General features: G+C 35.3%; 1 protein-coding gene across 3 annotated transcripts in view; it reads left to right on the top strand.

Moving 5' to 3' along the window:
- The window catches only part of CERKL (CERK like autophagy regulator), a 194,109-nt gene that overhangs the window by 104,197 nt on the left and 67,184 nt on the right, over positions 1-22,728 (top strand). For 2 of the 3 annotated variants that reach the window (XM_072612551.1, XM_072612550.1), the window contains exon 3: positions 3,937-4,068. The exons of the other annotated variant lie outside the window; for it this stretch is intronic. In XM_072612551.1, coding sequence (XP_072468652.1) covers positions 3,937-4,068 — 132 coding nt within the window. The remainder of the gene's footprint in view (positions 1-3,936; positions 4,069-22,728) is intronic. 3 annotated transcript variants of the gene reach the window in all.

Below are 22,728 nucleotides of genomic sequence, written 5' to 3'. Positions count from 1 at the left end.
CAGTGATTGGTTTCCATACCTGTAATGTGTTTTCTCATAAACTCCAAACAGTTGGAAACTCTGTGTTCTTTTAAGACGCAGCTCCAGCACTACCTACAATGAAGGTTCCCTTGATCGCCCCTCCCCCCCCCCCCCGGTAGTGCCTTCTTTGCCCAAACGATTTCTATTTATTTTGTATATATTATGCATTTATACATGTTCTTGTTGTCATCCCCATTAAAAGGTAAGCCTCATGAGAATGGACACTGTTATATATTTATCCCTAGAGGTTGTCACATAGAAAGGACTATTAGGAACTTCTCATTGCTTGATAATTTCTTCATTTTTTCTGCTATTTTTCTATGGGTATTTCCTTTCTTTCCATTTATTTTAGTTTGTGGTTCTTTTCCTTGGTGCATTTCTAGTTGTTTTTTTTTTCAGGTAATGATGAGGAGCTGGACTTGTGTACAACCACTCACTTAACCATTTTATTGAATGTCCTGGATAACCTCAAATAAGTTAAAGAAAAATCTTCAAGTACTGTAATTTTTTTAGGCTTCATATGCAAATATTTGTTTGAGACACTAGATTCATTTTACTAAATTTCATGATCCATAGAGGACATACTAAAATTCTTTTATAGCCAAGTAAGTTAACTGGTATCAAGGACATGATCTTTTTTCCTTCCTTGGTATATTTACCAGAATTTGGTGGTATTAGTAAATCATTTGTACTTTGGGGAAATACTTGTTTGAGAAAATTGTAAATTCATTTTTGAGGAATTTGCTTCATTTACAATTCCATAAATTATACCTTATACAAAAAGTCTTTATATGGTAAAGATTATCAGCTAATTTATGATTAAAGTATATCAATTCTATACCCATTATTTCTACATTAAATGGACCTTTTTGAAAAAACATAAAAATAGAAAATGGTAAATCTAATAAAAATTACATTTTTGATTCATGGCCAAGAAATATATAGGAAAACCTTGACTTACCAGGAAAGATGGAGAATGGAGAGTTTGAGTTAATTTAACTTTGTGGTTAACTCAAGTGTAACTTTAAAAACAGTCTCCCTCCCTCCAACCTCACTCACCCCCACCCTCAACTTTTTGCTTCAAGTCTTTCTAGAACCAATAAATTCATTTTCCTGGCTTATTGAGTATAATATAGTGAATACAATTTAATTATTCTGGAACTATTGAATTTAGGTTTCAGGGCAATCATCATCTATGTCAAAAAAGATCACTCTACATAATTATGGATTTAGAATGTAAGAGGGATTAAACTAAATTAATACTGATCCTGTCATATACATATTTTTCTGTCTTTAGCTTTAAAATGATTTTCATGTTTCTCTTGCTAAATGGACAGAGGGGGAAAATTATTGTCTTGACATTTCTGATTAGAGTTTTGCTCTGCCACATTGCTGTGCTCTGTAATCAGTATAATTGAAGGAGTTTTTAAAAATAAATTCTCTATATTGCAGCTTAATAGGACAGGGATACAAACCTTTATAATTCAACATTTCTCCAGCATGACTGAACATTTTTATTGTGGGCCGTTTATTGGTTGTAAATGGAAGGAAAAAAATTAGAAATATATTAGGTATCTGCAGTGAGATACTATTCCTTTCTTCCTTATTACCATTAACATATGCCTTTCTCTGAAGGAACGAAAGATGTATTTCTCTAGAAGAAAAGTTCCTGAGGTTTGAAACAAATCTTCATAGACATGGAAATCAAAAGTGGAAGGAAACAATGAACATTTGAATTGATAACTGGGATAATTAAAAAAGTATTGACAGCTAGAGGTCTTCTGAGGAAAGATCTGATATAAATCTCATAAATTGAATTGATAAAAACCAGTGCCTCAAGATGACCATTAAGTCATGGTTCCTTTACATGTATTTTCAGCAGTAGGATTTAGAGCCAGAAGGAACTGGAGGGATGAATGGAGTCCAACACCTTGATTTTGTAGCTGAGGAGGTCAAGAGAGGTTAAGTGACTTGTTTGTGGTCACACCATCCACTGCAACCATCTGCTACTTACTGGTCTACCATCAATACTTAGAATCCCTGTGATTCCAAGCTGTAGATTAGTCTAGATGGCAGCTTGTAGTCTTAGAGGCCAATTCATGCTCCTTCTTGTCCACTGTCCACCTATGGCCCTCCTATATCCACATGTGCCACCACCACTCTCATTCTATCACTCCCATAGGTTTGTGATTTCCTCTGTTCTATTTTGTACCTGTATTTAATTATATCTATCTGTCTATATCTTTCTCTTTCTCTGTCTCTCTACGCCTCTCTGTCTCTGCACCTCTGTCTCTCCCCCTTCCCTCTCTCCTTTCCCTACCATCTATCTATATAATTTCCCTCCCCTCTCCCACGCCTCCAGAGTAGGACATAAGCTCCTTGAGGGCAGGGCCTTTTTAGCATCTAGCTCATAGAAAATGCTCATAAATGTCTGTTGAATTAATTTGAGTAGCAGGGCTAGAATATGAACTCAGGCCCCCTGACTTCAAATGTGTTTTTTCTTTCTGCTCTGCTATGCAGTTTTTAATATATAGTTTATAACTAAAAACTGATATTATCTGTGTTTTTATTCTCATCATAGTATTTTTGAGAAATACAGAGATATCCTCTACTATCATTTTAGAAGTAAAATGTTTACTTTAGTCATATGTTGTTTTAGGTGCTTTGTGTTTTTGTACCTTTATAGGGGTCCTTTATTAAAAGTTCATTCTTAATGGCTGGTCCAATTAATTTGTGCCTAATGATATTTTTTTAATCAGTTGGTTTAATATATAAAAATCTTAGTGCTTTATGTATATTTGAAGAACTAGTATCTTGAAAATAATTTCACCACCCTCACCTCTTCATTTGGATCTTTCTGAAGTAGAAAGCAATCTATGCTGTTGGAAAATTTCACATCAGAGAAGAAAAATGAGGATGAGGCTGAGCAGACTGTTCAAAATCTGACACTGATGTGATGGAGATTTTAATTCAAATCTTTGGTAATGGTATGATTAAAATCCACAAAAATAGATCTTACTTTCAAGGAGACAGGTATAAAATCAAAACAGAACTTTCTTATGCAGTGGTATTACAACAGAAATAGTTTTTGACTTTCTGTAGCTTGCATTTTTCTCCTGACCCTGCCTAACAACAGAAAATTTGCTTTGCACCTGCTCCAGCTGTGTCCTAAGTGATAAGCATCTTGCAGACCCAGAAAATTGCAGTATCAAATCTCAGCACCAACTGTGAGGTAGCACTATCATCAAATCCCTGCTGAGAGGCGTTTCCTATTTAATTCCCAACAGAATATTTCTTTCTTCCCCGGGCTCTTTTTTTTTTTTCAGGTTTGAGCTGTGACCTAAAACCTTTCTGTTCGTGACTAACATGTATTTCTATAGGTGCTTTTGCACTGACTCATCCTTACTTGTTTTATTTAACCCTGAACTCATTAGTAGGTCAGGGCTTCAGCAGCCCCAGGGTTGTTGAGGTGTCCAATTCGGATAATGAACATATTTATTTAGGGAGAGGAAATGGATAACAATATATGTTATGGTTCACTGCTTTTCTCTAGAAACTAAAGTTGAAGGAACATTTAATATGTTACCTATGACAGGGGAAAATATATAAAATTTGCTTTATATTTACAAAAGCAGCTTTTACTTACATTTTCCTTCATGACCTGAATGCCATGACCCTGCTTTGTTATGAACGAAGGGTTTTTCTTAATCAGGCAGGCTGGTTAAAAGTAAATCTATTGATATAACCACTGAGTCTAGAAAATGTTAAAATTCATCTTAAAAACAGATAATGAACAGTTTTTAACCTGTTTACAACTTTTTAGATAAAATCTTAGGGGATAGTTTTTGAAAAGTTAAAAATTAAAATGTCTAGGCATTATCTTTAAAATATAAAGCTTTTATATTTTTCTTTCAGAATTTTCAAACCGGCCCAAATCCTTAAAAGTGCTTATTAACCCACAAAGTCACAAAAAAGAAGCTACCCACATCTATTATGAACGTGTTGAGCCTCTGTTGAAGCTTGCAGGAATAAAGACTGATGTAACAAGTAAGTGATTTTAGGAATATGATATAGCCCTTAAAAAAAAATCTACATAAGCAACCAAGGCAACCTGAATTTGCTTCTGGTCCTTATTAGAAGAGAATTCTGAAACCTTGACCTTGTAAAATAATGTATTTTTACTAAATCATTATAATTTTATTTATTTGTAAAACATATATGAGGTCATACTAGTATACTTTTTAAAGAAAGAGTTGATATTCTTTCAAGCCCTAAAATGAATCATTGTTCAAAGTGAAGTATAACAAACGTGTGCGGCTTGGTTGCGTGTGACTTCTTTTTGAAGTTTGACAGCCTAGTTGACTGTATAAAAAGTGTACGTGTAATAGCCTTGCATGGAATGCTTTCCTTCTTATTGTTTTTGCTCTGATTCTGACCCCTACTGGTTAGGTCAAAAGTAAGTGCTTAATTGCTGCTTTCAGGCAGTGGAATAGAGCACAACTGCGTTGCAAGACAGATCTCACAAATTCTGTCACCTTGTTTTGAAAATGAGAACGTTGAGCTTTGGAAAACCAAAAGAACTTTCCAAAGAAATGGCTGGGAAGGGTGAGAAATGAGGTTTCTACCAGACCTTCTGTTTCCATGGCTGGTAGCAGCTCCATTTCATTTTGTTGGTGATGTGCACATAGGTACATGGGCCTAGGCATGTTCTAGGAAAAAAATTTCATAGTTAAAAGAAAGACATATAACTGATAAAAGCATTTAGCACTAATTAATAGAGTGCATGAGTGTTTAGGTGACACAGTGGATAAAGAGCTGGGACTGAGGTCAGGAAGACTCATCTTCCTGAGTTCAAATCTTGCCCAGATATTTACTAGCTGTGTGACCCTGGACAAGTCACTTCATCCAGCTTGTCTTCATTTTCTCATCTGTAAAATGAGCTGGAGAAGGAAAGGGTAAGTCACTCCAGTGTCTTTGCAAAGGAAACCCCAAAAGGGGTCACAAAGAGTCAGACATGACTGAATAACAAGAGTACATAATCATTTTTGTTTAAAATGCTATATGTAGCAATATATGCCTAGATACTTAACTACATGGAGACACGCACACATGTACACATATCTGTGTATGTATGTCTCTCTATGTAATACTCAGTTATATAGACACACTTATGTTCATATGCATATGTGTGTGTACATGTGTATGTATATACACCTATGTCTATGTATGTGTGTAATTTTCACTAATACTAGGAACTCCACTGAAGGAACTCCCACTACCAATGCAGGTCAGCACCTTCTCTGCAGCTTAAGTTTTAGAGAAGTGCCTAGAGCCCTGGAAAGTTAAGTGAAATGAAGAGGTACATATTTAAATATATCTAACTCTTGTCATTTTGAATATTATGCTTCCTTCAAAGCTTATGATGCCTTTCATTCTATTTCTTCTTTGTAATTTTTTTATTTGTTGCGTATTCTAGTCCTTTCATATCATACTATCTGAGAAACTTGCCTTTTACTTAGCTGAAAAGATAAAAAAGACCACCAGATCAAGATAATGATTATGAATTATTCAATTCAATAAACATTTATTAAGTTCCTACCGTGTACCAGGCACTGTACTAAACACTGGATTAAATAATGTGATAAAGTATTTAAACAATAAGGATAGAAACGACAGTGAGTACCTTCAGTTGAGGTTGGTAAAAGGGGATATCTAGATATTTAATGCCTGCTGACCCTAAGACGTATTCCCAGTCAGAAAAGTCCCGTTGAATCAAAAGGCTCAGAGGCCGTTCAGCTCCAACAACTTTATAATGCTTCAACTGGGAAGCTCCCCAGTAGGGGAGCAAGCTCCAGACAGAGGGAGTCAAGAATAAAATATCAAACGAAGAGGTTCCAGATCCATTCAGTATCTGCAGAATTCTTAGCTTGAACATGGGAACTGAAGTGAATAAAATAATAAAAATCCTACCAAGAAGATAGCAATCATTTCACACGCTCTTAGAGGGGCTCTGAATATTTGTAGCACACTGACTTAAACTGCCTTGAAAGCCTTGAAAAAGCTGTACCCAGTGGATTATAGATTAGTTTGGTACTTGCTAGCACTTTGTATGTAATAAAGATCAGCAGAAGGGAATGCACCTTTGGACCAAACAGGTGTTCACCCTCTGATCCAAACATGCTAGAATAGTCAGAGCGGGGCCGTGTCAAAAAAAAGTTTCAATTCATGAAGTAAAGCTGGAAATATGAGCCAATAGAAAAACAAACTGATAATAAAGAACTGGTACTTACAGTGGCATGGCCAAGAGAAAAAGAGATAATTCACAGTGACTCTAAGCAGAGCCTCGTAAAGGTATGACTTGGCTATAGGATCTAATGGATTTCCAGAGAGTGATAAAACAAAAGATTAAAAATAAAATATAAATGAAATAAAATCCTTAGAGGAAAAATGGAAAGGTAATGAATAGCATATTACAAGAAGTACAAAAATGTAACCAAGTAGCAAACTCCCTGAGAATTAGAATGGAAGGAGAAGAAATCAGTCATTCCCTGAGATAAAAGCCATCAAAATATCGAAAAAAATAGAAGAGAATGTTTAAGGTAACTCCTATCCAAAGAACTGACCTAGCAAACAAGGAAAGGTCATCTATAAATTATCCCAGATACCACATTTTAAAGAGGTTGTACATTAAAATTTGTCAGAACTATTAGAATGAGAGAGCAAAACAAAACCAAAGCAATATTAGAACATGTCCACGGGTGGATTGTTTGTGGAATTGTACTTGATCTAATGATCGTCAGTTGATCAGAATTCTCAAGTCTTTCAAAGATGTTATTCTTGGTAATCTTGATATTGTATAAATTATTATTCATGGTTCTTCTTACTTTACTCTGTATTAGTTTATGTCTTTCCAGGTTTCTCTGAAATCATAGTTTTATCTTTTCTTATAGTATAATAATATTCCATTGCATTCCTATCATGATTTGTTCAGTTACTACCTATCACCATCCCCTTGATTTCTAATTCTTTCCAAAGGTTTAGTAAATTAAGGTATATTGTCATTTTTATTATGTTGTCTTTTCCTTTTTATGAGCAATAAATATTGCTCTAATTATCTATTTTTGTTTTTATTTCCACAAATAAGGTTTTGTAGTTGTATTCATGTAGTTCCTGTCAGTACTTTTGTAGGTAGATTCTTAAGTGTTTTATACATCCTGGAGTTATTTTTAATGGAATTACTCCTTTCATTGCTTCCTGATTGATCTGTTGGCAGAAATGCTTTTTATTTATTTTAAATTTTGCAATTTTGCTAAAGTTGTTTTTTCAATTAGTATTAGTTGACTCTGGGGTTCTCTAAGAAAAAAAAATTGCAAAAAATGATGACTTTATTTATTCTTAAACCTGTTTCTGTTCCCTTTGTTTTCTTCTTGTCTTATTGCTATCATTAACATGTTTAGAACTATATCATACAGTTGTGGTGATAATGAATATCCTTCTTTATCCCTAATCCAAGTGTGAAGGGTTTTAGTTTATGCCCATCACATATGTTAACTCGATTTCAGACATATACTACTTAAAATAATAATGAAGTGATCATTTATTCCTATGGTGGGTTTTTGTGTGTGTTTTACATTATTGCAGAAGCTTTTTCTGCTTCCATTTACATAATCTTTTTTGTTTTTTAATATTAACATATTATATTTGTAGTTTTCCCTTCTAATGAACCCACCCTGAATTATTGGTATAAATCCAACATGGTCAAAGCATATAATCTTTTAGATATTTTAAACCCTCCTTGCTAATCTATTATTTAATTTTTTAGCATTGATATTCAGTAGTGATATTGATCTATAGATTTCTTTCTCCATCTTGACTCTCCATGATTTAATTATTAAACCCATATTCATATTATAGAAAGAATGTGCTAAGATGTCTTAATTTCCTTTCATTGCATACAGCTTATATGGTATTCAAATTAGTTATTTTTAGATTGTAAGCTTCTCAAGGACAAAAACTGTCTTTTGCCTCTTTTTTGATTGTATTATCACCTTTAAGTTTAAAGGATATCTAGGAAAGGAAGCAATGTTATCAAAGAGCCAGCTTGGTTTAATCATGAACAGGTTATACCTAAATAACCTTACAGTTGGGTTCAAAAAGATGATTTCACAAGTAGACTGTTGAGATTGTATGAAAATGATCAAGTGCAATTATGTTGCAAGTCAGCAGTGGGATATGATTTCCAGAAATGCTCTTTTAATTTCAGGCAGCATGAAGTGAAATTTTAATGTCCAAGTGAGGTGATTCAGTGAAGTGATAATTCTTCTTTACTGTGCCATGCAACTGAAGGACTCTGTTTATTTCCAGGCAGCATATTTAGGAGGGGCATTGGTTGACTGTATGGTATCCAGAAGGATGGGAAACCAAGAATGATCAAAGAAGAATATTGGGTTTATACCAGATCAGAATTAGTTTAAGGGATATGGAATGTTAAACCTCCAAGAAGGGACAACTCAGAAAGGATATAATAACTGAATTTAAATGTTTTTAGACAATTTTTAACATTCATTTTTAAAATTTTGAGTTCCAAATTCTCTCTCTCCCTCCTTTATTGAGGAGGCAGGCAAATTTGATGTAGAGTTATACATGTGAAATCATACAAAATACATTTCCATATTAACTATGACTGTGTTATAAAAGAAAACACAGACCAAAAAAATACAAGAAAAATGAAGAAAAAAATATTGCTTTGATAGTACATAGCATGTTTCATCATAAGTCCTTTGGAATTGTCTTGGATCTTTATATGGAGAGAATAGCTAAACTACCAAACTCCTTTCTAGGTTTCTCATCAGGTTTTGTCATAGAGTGAGTTCTTGTTAGAAAATCTGGGATCCTGTTTGATGGGAGGCAGAACCAAGATGGCTGAATGAGATCAATACTCACCTAAGGTCTAAGACAAACTCCTTCAGATACCTCTAAAAAAGAGAGTCTGAACAAATTCTAGAGTGGTAGAATACAATAGGAGACAATGTGTGACTTATTTCCAACTCAGGACAGACTGGAAAGTCTACAAGATGGATCTGTTGCACAGGGCTAGAGGAATGCACAGTACACGGGCTGTACCAGTGCAGTCTTCACCACAGCAAAGCCAAACAAGAAGTCCTGGGTGGTCTGAAGCAGCAGCAGTGCGGATTCTCAGACATATCAGCTCGGGATTGGAGGCCAGTGGAAGTGAGCAAGAGAGAACCACAGAAGCCCAGGTAACTGCAGAAGCCGACTCTAAGACTATCAGCCTGCAGATTAAATGTCTGTAAGTCACCTAGTTGAACTTCCAGGAGCCAAGATAGTGAGGTGATCAGTAAATTTTATCTCCCTCCCCTTGTTGAACTTGAAAATCCCAGAGAATATTTCCCCTGGAACAGTGGGATCAGCTGAAGGGATAACAGTCTCTTAGCCTGTGAAGCTAAGAAAATAGAAAAGGGGGGGTCCATTTTGCTGTGGCTGAAGGGGACTAGAGCAGAACTGGAACTGTACCAGTCAGTTCCACCTCAGCAAACCAGGAGGAAATCCTGATCTCCAGGGGGTTGGAGCCTGCAATCACCAACACCAGGACCCCATGCATGCCTCAGCACAGGCAGGGGAATTGAGAAGACACTATCACAGACAGAGTTCACCAACCATTGAACTTGCCTATGCTCTAGCTCAGCAAAGGAGACCTGTTGTGGCCAGACCACCCCTCCCCTACACTTAACACAGCTAGCTCCAGGGTAACTCCTGGAAACTTGGAAAGATTTCACCTGGCCTCTTCTTTGGCACATCAGCCAACTTAGCACCAGGTAAACTGCAGCATTTTAGCTTCTAGCTGAAAGAACAAGAGGCCACAATACAAAAAGCCTCAAGTTCTAAGCACAAGAACTGTGGGACAGAAACCCTGTGCTCCAGAAGCAGAGATCCACTTTAAAAGCCAGGAAATGGGTGCTCATCATGAGCAAGAAGCAAAACAGAAAAGACCATAGAATCTTTCTATGGGGACAAAGACCAAAACATGAATACCAAAGAGGTCAGCATTGAGATTGTATTCCCATCTGAAACTTCAGAAGGGAATATGAGCTGGTCTCAAGCCCAAAGAGCATTCTGGGAAGAGCTCAAGAAGGATTTTAAAAGCCAAATTAAGAAAAGCTGACCAATGATTTTAAAAATATGAAAAAATAATTCACTGAAGAGAATAGCACCTTATAAAGGAAAACTGGACAAATGGAAAAAGTACAAAACCTAACTGGAGAAAATAACTCCTTAAAAGGAACACTTGGGCAAATGGAAAAGAAGATGCAAAAGTTAACTGAAAAAAACAATCTATTAAAAATTAGAATTGGGCAAATAGAAGCTAATGACTATGAGACATCAAGAATCAGTCAAACAGAATCTAAAGAATGAAAAAAATAGAAGAAAATGTAAACTATCTCATTGGAAAAACAACTGACCTGGAAAATTGATCCAGGAGAGAAAATCTAAGGATTATTGAACTACCGGAAGGCCATGATGAAAAAAAGAGCCTGGACAATATCTTCCAAGAAATCATCAAGGAAAACTTCCCAGAAGTCCTAGATCCAGAGGGCAAAATAGTCATCGAAAGAATCCACCATTCACCTCCTGAAAGGTATCCCAAACTGAAAACACCAAGGAATATCATTGCCAAATTCTATCAAGTGAAGGAGAAAATACTACAGGTAGCCAGAAAGAAACAATTCAAATATTGAGGAGCTATAGTCAGGATCACACAGGACCTTGCTGCTTCTACATTAAAAGATTGGAAGGATTGGAATATGATATTCTGTAAGGCAAAGGAGCTGGGACTACAATCAAGGATCAGTTACCCAGCAAAGTTGAGCATAATATTTCAGACATGGAGATGGACATTCAATGAAAGAAGGGATTTTTAGACCTTCCTGATGAAAGGGCTAGAGCTCAAAAAAATTCGATCTTCAAACACAAATCTCAAGAGAGGCATAAAAAGGTAAACAGGTGGGAAAAAACCTTGTTATTCAATATGAGTAAACCTATAAGGGAAGATTGCTGGGGATGGAAGCTCAATTCCATGTGGACAGTCTCGGGCGGGTAAAGGTGGGAACTTCTAAATCTTAGAGTTCTCACGAGACCCCCCCAGGAAACGACTGGGAATCGAGGTGAACCGAGCTATCTCGTGTATTTCCACCTCTTCCCGTGAGAAACGTGATGGGAGAGAGCTCTCCCCGCCCTCGAGATTGTCCCGGATCTGGGCACACCTAACAGCACGGTATTCAGATGCAAACTATGTGGCTGGAGAGCTTAAGTAGGATCAGGAAAGCCTGAAAGCTCTCTTGGGCGGAGGGGCCACGTGGGAGGACAACAAGGCTCCGCTCTTCCTCTCTCCTCTCTCCCCTCCCCCTCTCTCCCCACTTATACTTCTACTTCCAATCTCTTATTGTAAGATCTTTGCCTCCTTGGGAGATTCTTCGCTCCCTCCTAAGGAAGAATTCCCCTGCACTCGTAACTAGACCCTGAAATAAAGCTCAACCCTTGTTTGACTCTGGAACGTCCTTTCTCTCATACGAGCATCTGGTTTGGCCAACCGAAGACCTCCGATAGAGGTAAGGGAAGACTCGGGTAGCCCACAGGCCTCTAGGCCTGGCAGAAGATGGTGCTTGTTAATCTTGAGAAATGTATATTTATGGTGATATTTAAGAGGGACTGAGTATAAAGTAAGTGATGTGATGGTAAAAACATGATTTAAAGGTACGAAGGGATTATAACAGGAGATGTGAAATGGAGTAGCAAGAGGCACAAAAACATATTACATTAGAGGGAAGGAGGGGAGGGAGATGAGCATCATTTGATATTTGCTCTCATCTGATTTGGTTTAAGGAGGGAACACCAAATTCAGTTAAGTATTGAAATCTAACCATCTCTATAGGCAGTGGGAGGGGTATGGGGAAAGAAAAGGGAGGAGGGGCTTAAACGGAGGGAAGAGATAGTAAGGGAAAAGGGGAGTAAAAGAGAGGGGGGCTGGAAGAAGGGAGGGTAGACTGACGGAGGCGGTGGTCAGAAATTAAAACTCTTTGTGGAGAGGAAGGGAGAAGGTAGAACTGAAAGTATAAATGGGGGAAGAGGATGGGGAGGGTAAGACACAGATAGTTATCATAACTGTGAATGTGAATGGGAAGAACTCTCCCAACAAATGGAGACAGATAGCAGAATGGATTAAAAGCCATAATCCAACAATATGTTGTTTACAAGAAATACATTTGAAGTGGGGATACACACAGCGTAAAGGTAAAAGATTGGAGCAGAATATATTATGCTTCAGGTAATATAAAAAAAAAAAAAACAGAGTTAGCAATCCTAATCTCAGACAAAGCAAAAGCAGAAATAGATCCAATTCAAAGAGATAAGGAACGAAACTATTTCCTGCTAAAAGGCACCATATATCATGAAGAAACATCATTACTAACCACATATGCTCCAAGTGGCATAGCATCCAGATTCTTAGAGAAGAAGTTAAGGGAGTTACAGGAAGAAATAGATAGCAAAACTATACTAGTGGGGGACCTCAACTTCCCCCTTTCTGAACTTGATAAATCTAACCTGAAAATAAACAAGAAAGAAGTTAAGGAGGTAAATAAAACTCTGAATAAGGTAGATATGATAAATCTCTGGAGAAAACTGAATGGAGATAGAAAGGAATGTACCTTTTTTTCTGATAGTACATGGCACATAAACAAAAATTGATCATGTACTAGGGCATGAAACCTCACAATCCAGTGAAGAAAGGCAGAGATAGTCAATGCATCCTTCTCAGATCATAATGCAATAAAAATTATATGTAATAAAAGGCCATGGAAAGATAAACCAAAAATTAATTGGAAACTAAATAATCTAATCCTAAGGAATGAGTAGGTTAAAAAACAAATCATAAAAAAAATATCAACAACTTCATTCAAGAGAATGACAATAATGAGACAACCTATCAAATCATATTATTTCTTTGAATGGCTACATGAATAAAATAGAGAAAGAGGAGATCAGAGAATTGGGCATGCAACTGAAAAAGCTAGAAAAAGAACAAATTGAAAATCCTCAAGTAAATACCAAATTAGAAATACTGAAAACCAAAGGAGAGATTAATAAAATGGAAATTAAGAAAAGTTTTGAACTAATAAATAAAACTTAGAGTTGGTTTTATGAAAAAAACCAATAAAATTGATAAATCTTTGGTCAATTTGATTTTAAAAAAAAAGAAAGAAGAAAGCTAAATTACCAATATCAAAAATGAAAAGTGTGAATTCACCTCCAACAAGGAGGAAAAAAAATAATAATTACAAGTTACTTTGCCCTACTATATGCCCATAAATTTGACAGTCTAAATGAGATGGGTGAATATTTAAAAAAAAACATAAATTGCCCAGATTAACAGAAGACGAAGTTGAATACTTAAATGACCTCATCTCAGAAGAAGAAATTGAACAAACCATCAATGAACTCCCTGGGAAAAAGTTTCCAGCACAAAATGGATTTACAAGTGAATTCTCTCAAACATTTAAAGAACAATTAATTCCAATACTATATAGACTGTTGGGGAAAATTGCTGAAGAAGGAGTCCTACCAAATTCTTTTTATGATATAAATATGGTTCTGATACCTAAACCAGGAAGAACCGAAACAGAGAAAGAAAATAATAGACCAATTTCTCTAATGAATATAAATGCAAAAATTTTAAATAAAATATTAGCAAAAAGAATAATGCAACTTAGCATGAGAATAATACATTATGATCAGGTAGGTTTTATACCAGGAATGCAAGGCTGATTGAATATTAGGAAAACTATCAGCATTATTGATAATATCAACAATAAAACTAACAGAAACCCCATGATTATCTCAGATAATCATGCAAAAGAAGCTGTTGACAGCCCCCATTCTTATTGAAAACACTGGATAGCATAGGAATAAATGGAGCCTTCCATAGAATAGTAAGCAGTATCTACCTAAAAACCATCAGCAAGCATTATAGGTAATGGGGATAAGCTAGATGCATTTCCAATAAGATCAGGGATGAAACAAGGATGTCCATTAACACCACTGTTACTTAATGTACAATGTAGAAATGTTAGCTTTAGCAATAAGAGAAGAAAAAGAAATTGAAGGAATTAGAATATACAAAGAAGAAACTAAGTCTTCGCAGATGATATGGAGATGTACTTAGAGAATCCTAGAGAATCAAGTAAAAAACTCCTTGAAATAATAACTTTGGCAAAGTTGCAGGTTACAAAATAAACCCATACAAATCTTCTGCATTTCTGTATATTACTAACAAAGCCCAAGAGCAAGAGATAAAAAGAGAAATCCCATAAGCTACAATAGACATTATTAAATATCTGGGAATCTACCTGCCAAAACAAACCCAGGGACTCTGAACAAAGTTACAAAACACTTCCCACAAATAAAGTGAGACCTAAGTAAGTAGAAAAACATAATTTTCTCTTGTGTTATACTTTATTTTGTTTTATGGTTTCTCCCATTCGTTTTAATTCTTCTGTGCAATATGACTAAGGTGAAAATGTATTTAATAAGAATATATGTGTAGCTATATAAGATTGCATGCCATCTTGGAGAGGGAAGATAGAGGGGGTAAAAAAGGCGAGAGAGGAGGAGGAAAACATGATATAAGGAAGTAATTGTAGAAAACTGAAAACAAAATAATTTAAAGAGGAAGGAGAAAAAGAAAATCTCAGATCTTTTCACTTATTAAACACTAGATTACTATATTCATTACCTACAGTGTATTGTATACTCAGTCTATTCCACTCATCCACCTCTCTCTCTGTTAGCCTGTTACAAGATTGTTTTGATTTGGTGATTATCACTTGGATCAAACAAGATCATAGAAACAATTAATAATTTCATCAGAGAGAATGACAGTGAGCCAACATACCAAAATTTATGTGATGTAGCAAAAGCCATACTTAGAAGAAATTTTCTGTCCCTAAATGCTTACATGAATAAAATAAAGGAACAACAGATCAATTAATTGGGCATGCAATTAAAAAAGCTAGAAAAAGAACAAAATAAAAATCCTCAATTAAATACCAAACTAGAAATTCAGAAAATCAAAGGTGAGATTAATAAAATTGAAAGTAAGGAGACTATTGAACTAATAAGTAAAACTAAGAGCTAGTTTTATAAAAAAAAAAAGCAATAAAATAGAAAAACCTTTGATAAATTTGATTTTTTTAAAAAGAAGAAAACCAAATTATCAGTATCAAAAATTAAAAGGGTGAATGTCACTACCAATGAAGAGGAAATTAAAGTAACAATTAGGAGCTGTTTTGCCCAATTGTATTCCAATAAATACATCGATCTAAATTAAGTGGATGAAATATTTACCAAAATATAAATTGCCCATATTAACAGAAGAAACAAAAATACTTGATTCCATTTTAGAAAAAGAATTTAAAGGAATCATCAGTAAACTCTCTAAGAAAAAATCTCCAGAGCCAGATAGATTTAAAAGTGAGTTCAACCAAACATTTAATTCCAGTACTACATAAACTATTTGGGAAAATAGGCAAAGGAGTCCTACCAAATTCATTTTATGACACAAATATAGTACTGATACCTAAGCCAGGAAAAGCCAGAAACAGAGAAAGAAAATTATAGATCAGTTTCCTTATTGAATATTCATGCAAAAATTTTAAATAAAATAGTATCAAAGAGATTACAGCAATTTTTCACCAGAATAATACACTCAGAGTATCTAATTTGGTATTTAATTGAAGTTGTAAAGGAAGGTTGCCTCCCCATATTATAAAGTGGTATTCATCAAAACTACTTGGTGCTGGTTAAGAAATAGAGTATTGGATTAGTGGAATAGATTATGTAGAGAAGACACACTAAACAGCTATAGTATTCTACTAATAAACTTGAAGACTTCAGTTTCTGGGATAAGAACAGTTGCTGGGAAAACTAGAAAACAGTATGGCAGAAACTAGGTATAGACCAACATCTCACACTGTATACCAAGATAAGGTCAAAATGGGCCCATGATTTAGATGTCAGTGTGATACTATAAACAAATTTGAAGAGCAAGGAACAGTTTATCTTTCAGGTCAATGAAGAAGGGAAGAATTTATGACCAAAGAAGAGATAGAGAACATTATGAAATTCAAAATGGATAATTTTGATTACATTTAATTAGATTTGTTTGCACAAACAAAACCAGTGCAACTAAAATTAGAAGGAAAACAGAAAGAGGGGAAATAATTTTTACAGAAAATGGTTCTGGTAAAGGCCTAATTTCTAAAATATATAGAGAACTAAGTCAAATTTATAAGAATACAAGTCATTGCCTAATTGATAAATGGTCAAAGGATATTAACAGGTTGTTTTCAAATGAAGAAACTAAAGCTGTCTGTAGTCATTGAAAAATGCTCTAATCACTATTGTTTAGAGAAGTGCAAATTAAATCTACTCTGATGAATAACTCACACCTATAAGATTAGCTAATATGATAGAAAAGGAAAATGATACATATTGGAGGAAATGTTGGAAAATTGCAACACTAGTGCATTGTTGGTGTAGTTGTGAACTAATCTAATCATCTAGAGAGCACTTTGGGACAAAAATTCCAAAAATTTTAGTGCCTTGTTTCATTGTTGTCATTCTCTTTAGTGAAATTATTGATTTTTTTCCTCATGATTGGTTTTTTGATCCACTCATTCTTTAGAATTAGATTATTTAGTTTCCCATTAATTTTTTCTTTTCTTTTATTAATTATTTTTAGTTTTCACCATTCATTTCCACAAGATTTTGAATTCCAAATTTTCTCCCCATCTCTCCCCTCCCTCCCATCCCAATATGTCACGGATTCTAATTACCTCTTCCCCCAGTCTGCCCTCTCTTTTATCACAACCCTCCCCCTTATCCCCAATCTCTTACTCTCTTGTAGGGCAAGATAGATTTCTATACTCCATTGCCTGTACATCTTATTTCCCAGTTGCATGTAAAAACAATTTTTAATATTTGTTTTTAAAACTTTGAGTTCCAAATTCTCCTCTTTCTTCCCTCACCACCCACCCTCATTAAGAAAGCAAGCAATTCAATATAGGTTATACATTTGTAGTTCTGCAAAATCCTTCCATAATAGTCATGTTGTGAAAGACTAACTATATTTCCCTCCACCCTATCCCACTCCCACTTATTTTCTCTTTTGACCCTGTCCCTTTTCAAAAGTATTTGCTTCTGACTACCTCCTTCCCCAATTTGCCCTCCCTTCTATCATTCCCCCCTCATCCCTTTCCTCCTTACTTTCCTGTAGGGTTAAGATACCCAAATAAATGTGTATTCTCTCCTTAAGCCAAATCTGATGGGAGTAAGGTTCACCCATTCCCTCTCACCTCCTCCCTTTTCCCCTTCCTTGTGAACCCTTTTTCTTGCCTCTTTTATGTGAGATATTTTACCCCATTCTGTCTTTCTCTCTCTCCTTCTCCCAATATATTCCTCTCTCACCCCTTAATTTTATTTTTAGATGTCATTCCTTTATATTCAACTCATATGCCCTCCGTCAATCAATCTATCTATCTATCTATCTATCTATCTATCTATCTATCTATCTATCCATCTATCCTAATACCCCAGTACTAAGAAAGATCTCATGAGTTAAAAATGTCATCTTTCCATGTAGGAATGTAAACAGTTCAGTTTTAATAAGTTCCTTATGATTGTTCTTTCCTGTTTACCTTTTCATGCTTCTCTTGACTCTTGTATCTGAAAGTCAAATTTTCTATTCAGCTCTGATCTTTTCAGCAAAAATGCTTGAAAATCCCCTATTTCATTGAATGTTCATTTTCCCCTTGAAGTATTATATTCAGTTTTGATGGCGAGGTGATTCTAGATTTTAATCCTAGTTCTTCTGACCTCTGGAATATCATATTCCAAGTCCTTCATTTCCTTGATATAGAAGCTGCTAGATCTTGTGTTATCCTGATAATATTTCCACAATATTTGAATTGTTTCATTCTGTCTGTTTGCAATATTTTCTCCTTGACCTGAGAACTCTGGAATTTGGCTACAATATTCCTAGGAGTCTAACTTTTGGGATCTTTTTCAAGAGGTGGTTGGTGAATTCTTTCCATTTCTATTTTACCCTCTGAGTCTAAAATATCAGGGCTGTTTTCCTTGATAATTTTTTAGATTATGTCTAGTCTTTTTTGATCATGGCTTTCAGGTAGTCCAATAATTTTAAAATTATCTCTCCTGGATCTGTTTTCCAGGTCAGTCACATTGTCTTCTGTTCTTTCATTCTTTGGTTCTGTCTTAGAATTTCTTGATTTCTCATAAAGTTATTAAGCTTCCATTTGCTGTGGTCTAATTTTGAAGGAATTGTGGTTTTTTTGGTGCATTTTTGAACCTTTTTCCACTTGGCCAATTCTGCTTTAAAAGACATTCTTCTCCTCATTGTTTCTTTGGACCTCTTGCCATTTGGCTTAGTCTGTTTTTAAGGTGTTATTTTCTTCAGTGTTTTTTGGAGTCTCTTTTAGGAAGCTGTTGACTCGTTTTCATGATTTTCTTGCATCACTCTCATTTCTCTTTTCAAATTTTCCTCTACTTCTCTTACTTGATTTTCAAAATCCTTTTTTGATCTCTTCTGTGGCTGAGACCAATTCATGTTTTTCTTGGAGGCTTTTGATATGGGAGCTTGACTTTTTTGTCTTCTGGTTATATGTTTTGATCTTCCTTGTCATCAAGGTAAAATTCTATAGTCTGAGTTTTTTATGCTGTCTTTTATTCTTTTGGTTCTGTTTTATAATTTCTTGGCTTGTCCTGAAGTCATTAGCTTCCATTTGCTCCATTCTAATTTCGAAGGAATTATTTTCTTCAGTGAGTTTTTGGGCCTCCTTTCCAGATTTTCTCTGCAGTTCTGTTTTTTTAATCAGGAATCTTTGAACACTCTTTATTTCATTAAACATTTCTTTTTTCCACCTGAAAGATTATACTCAGCTTCATTAGGTAATCATGGCTCCTTTGTCATTCAGAATATCATATTCCAAATCTTCTGATTTTTTAAGGTAGAAGCTGCTAAATCCTGTGCATCCTAACAGTGGATCCATGATATTTGAATTATTTCTTTGAGGTTGTTTGCAGTATTTTCTGTTTGAGCTGAGAGTTTTGGGAGTTTTTGTTTTTAGATCTCTCTCAGGAGATGACAGTGGATTCTTAATTTCTGTTTTATCCTCTAGTTTTAGAATATCAGGGAAGCTTGCCTTAATAATTTCTTGAAATATGATGTATGTGCTCTTCTTTATCATAGTTTTCACGTAGTCCAATAATGCTTAAATAATCTCTCCTCAATCTTTTTTCTAGGTTATTTGTTTTCCCAATGAAATAATTCACATTTTCTTCTATTTTTTCATTCTTTTGATTCTTCAAAAATTGTTTCTTATTGCCTCGTGGAGTTATTAGTTTCTATTTGCCCAATTCTAATTTTTATGAAATTATTTTCTTCAGAGAGGTTTTATAACACATTTTTCTTTTTTACAATTTTCCTATTTAAGGAATTGTTTTCTTCAGTGAATTTTTGTACCCCCTTTTCCATGTTTTTTTCTGCTAACTTTACTAAATTCTTGACTCTTCCCCCCCACTCCCATGATCTCTCATTCCTTTTTCCATTTTTTCCTCTACTTCTCATATTTGATTTTTAAAAAGTCCTTTTTGAGCTCTTTCAGTAAATTTTTTGGGGGGCCTGAGAACAATTCACATTTTTATTTGAGGCCTTTCATGTAGCCATTTTGACACTTGTTCTCTTCTGGGTTTTTGTTTTAATCTTCTCTGTCATCAAAATGATTTTCTATGGTCATGTTCTTTTTTTGTTCCTTTCTCATTTTTCCTGCCTATTTCTTGATTGCAAATTTATGCCAAAGTTACATTCTGCTCCTGGTTTGGAGGAAGCACTGCCCTAAGCTTCAGAGTTTTTTATTTTTTGGCTGCTGTTTTCAGAGCTAGTTCTGGAGGTCTATAAGTCTTCAGTTCTTTCAAGGTAGTAATGATCTAAGGAGAGTTGTGATTACTGCTCTCCTGTCCTGTGCTATAGTCTGTGAGCAACCCCATGTACACTTTTTTTTTTATCCTGGAACTGTGACCAGGGTCTCTGCTTCCCTCTGACTGTGAGTTCTACTGTGTGTTCCTTTTTTCTCTGGGACTGTGACTGAGGTCTGCATCTTGGATTCTCATATGAGCAATGCAGCAGAGTCCTTCACCCAGTACTAGCAAAAGATCTTCTGTTATCTCCTTCTAACCAGTTGTGTGACCCCTTGCTGCCTATGGAATGAGAGCTCCAGAAGTCACCACCACTGATTCAGTCTCCCCCATGGCCTGCTGATTGCATCCTGCTTCTGGCTTTGCAGAAGGGCATGGCCTTACCCCAGTGAGACAAACCTTTCCTGCCAACCTTCTAATTTGTCTTGGAACAGAAAATTGCATTACTGCATCCTTTTGCTGGTTCTGCTACTCCATAATTTATTTTGAGAAATTATTTTAAATTTATTTGGAGGGTAATTTGAGAGAGCTCTGGCAAGTCCCTACCTTTATTCCACCATCTTGATTCTGCTGACTTTAAGTATTTTAAGGGATATTATTTGGAAGATGAATAAGATTTGCTTTGTTTGTCCCAAGTGAGCAAGGCTATGACTTATAGATAAAATTTTCAGCAAGCAAATATATTTATGATTTGAAGAAAGAAAAAAATTCTGAACTAGACCTATCTAAAAGTGAGATAGACTTGTTTACATTGGATGTCTTTATGGAAAGTGTATATGAATTCTTGATGGAAGCATTATAGAAAGAAATCATTTTCAGGTATGCGTTATACTAGGTGTCTAAGTTTGTCTCTTCCAACTCTGAAATTCTAAGATGCCAGGAATCTGCATCTGTCAGATGCTTAAAGCAGCAAACCTCCGAATGGGAGGCCTTGACCTGGTTCTAAGGGACATACAGTCTAATCCCAAGAGATATATGATCAATAAAGAGGAGATTGTTAAAATGGTTCAAACTCTTGTTTGTCTCCAAAATGATCACACCTACCAAATGTCCTGACACCTCCCTCCAAATATTTCCCCCCTCTCTCTGCTATGTAACATCCAAAATTCCTTGCTTCTTCCCTGGGCTTCAGGGACATGGTAACCTAACCATTATTCAAACATCCACAGTGAAAACTGTGCAGGTGTCATTGGAAAAATCTCCCTCCCCAAGAATATCTGTTCTCTGTTCCTCATGTTATCTTCTGCCAATAACAGGCGCCCTTGGGGGACTTTGTTTCCTGAAGTGGCAACCTTCAAGTAAGAACCCTATCTCTCCTCTTCTTGTTTTGAGTGGGTGTGGTAGAAACACATTCTAAACCCTCTTCCATTACAAGTTAGGCTAATCTTAAGGTGTCCTTGATGCTTATCTTTATTGAATATTTTCTCCTGCTATAACCACACAAAACTCTTTTATATAATTTTTGAATAACCAGAACATGTCTCATTTTTTTTCCAGTATCAAAATTAAATTACCAGGACAGTAGCCTAAGTTAGGTCCAGTGGAGCAGCAGATTAGTTTGGATAGGATGCCCAGATTCTCCCCTACCCCACATATTCATTCAGTTCTTAGATCTTGTCTTTTCAGCCTCCACAAAATCTTTCCCATGTCTCCTCTCTACTCTTGCCCTCATAACCTTTTATCTGGATGGGTTATTTCAACAACTTTGTAATTGTTCTCCTTGTTTCAAGTATCTCATTTCTCCACTTTCACTCAACTGCCAAAGTGATTTTCCTAAAGTTCAGATCTCATCACATTACTTCCTTATCCAATATGGTCCAGTGGCTTCAATTGCCAATCTAAAGATAATTATACTTTGAAAAGAAGATCTAAGTCAAATATGAATGCATTAGTTTTTTTCTCACTTTCTGCCATCAAATAATAAACTAGTTTCTTCAAGCATCAGCCTGCCCCTGGTTATTTAACCTGTAAACATATATTAAAAACTATTTGGTTTTCCTCTTCTTTACCATATTCGAACTCATTGTGAACTTTATCTTTCCTCATGCTGTCATTACAATTCCTTGTCATTCTTTATTATTTATCTTTGATTATATTTCTCTCCCTATTCTTTTAACAGAGAGCTCTCCATGCAGCCACCCTGGTATCTTCAGATACCTCCTCCTTTCCTTTCTCACTGAGATTATTTATAATGAGGTATACAGGAAAGTATTAGGCTTGGAATCAGGAGACTTGGGTTCAAATCTCCACTTCTGCCACTTGTAATAGTAAATCATACTATTTGTATGGTTGAGAGGAAATCACTTAATTTCTTTGACTCACTCACCTGTCAAAGGAATATTACCTTATTCATGCCTCAAAGTGATTGTTATAAGTGTAGTATTTTCAAAACCTAGAAGGTGTGTAATGTAATATTGTGATAATTTTTTTGACTTTTGTTCTTGAAAACCTTCAATGCCTCTTAAGCCACTTCTTTATAAGACATGGCACCATACTTATTTGAAATCTTCTTTATACCAAGATACACATATGACTGTTCAGTATTCTCTTATATTATAATTACCATATGAGATGACATAAGCTATAAATGAAAACGTGGGAAATTAATATTGTACAAATTTGGAATCATAAGTAGACAAA

Source organism: Notamacropus eugenii, chromosome 5 (genome assembly GCF_028372415.1).
Source record: "Notamacropus eugenii isolate mMacEug1 chromosome 5, mMacEug1.pri_v2, whole genome shotgun sequence".
In the NCBI taxonomy this organism is placed as follows: domain Eukaryota; kingdom Metazoa; phylum Chordata; class Mammalia; order Diprotodontia; family Macropodidae; genus Notamacropus; species Notamacropus eugenii.
This window is presented reverse-complemented; position numbering and strand designations above follow the sequence as displayed.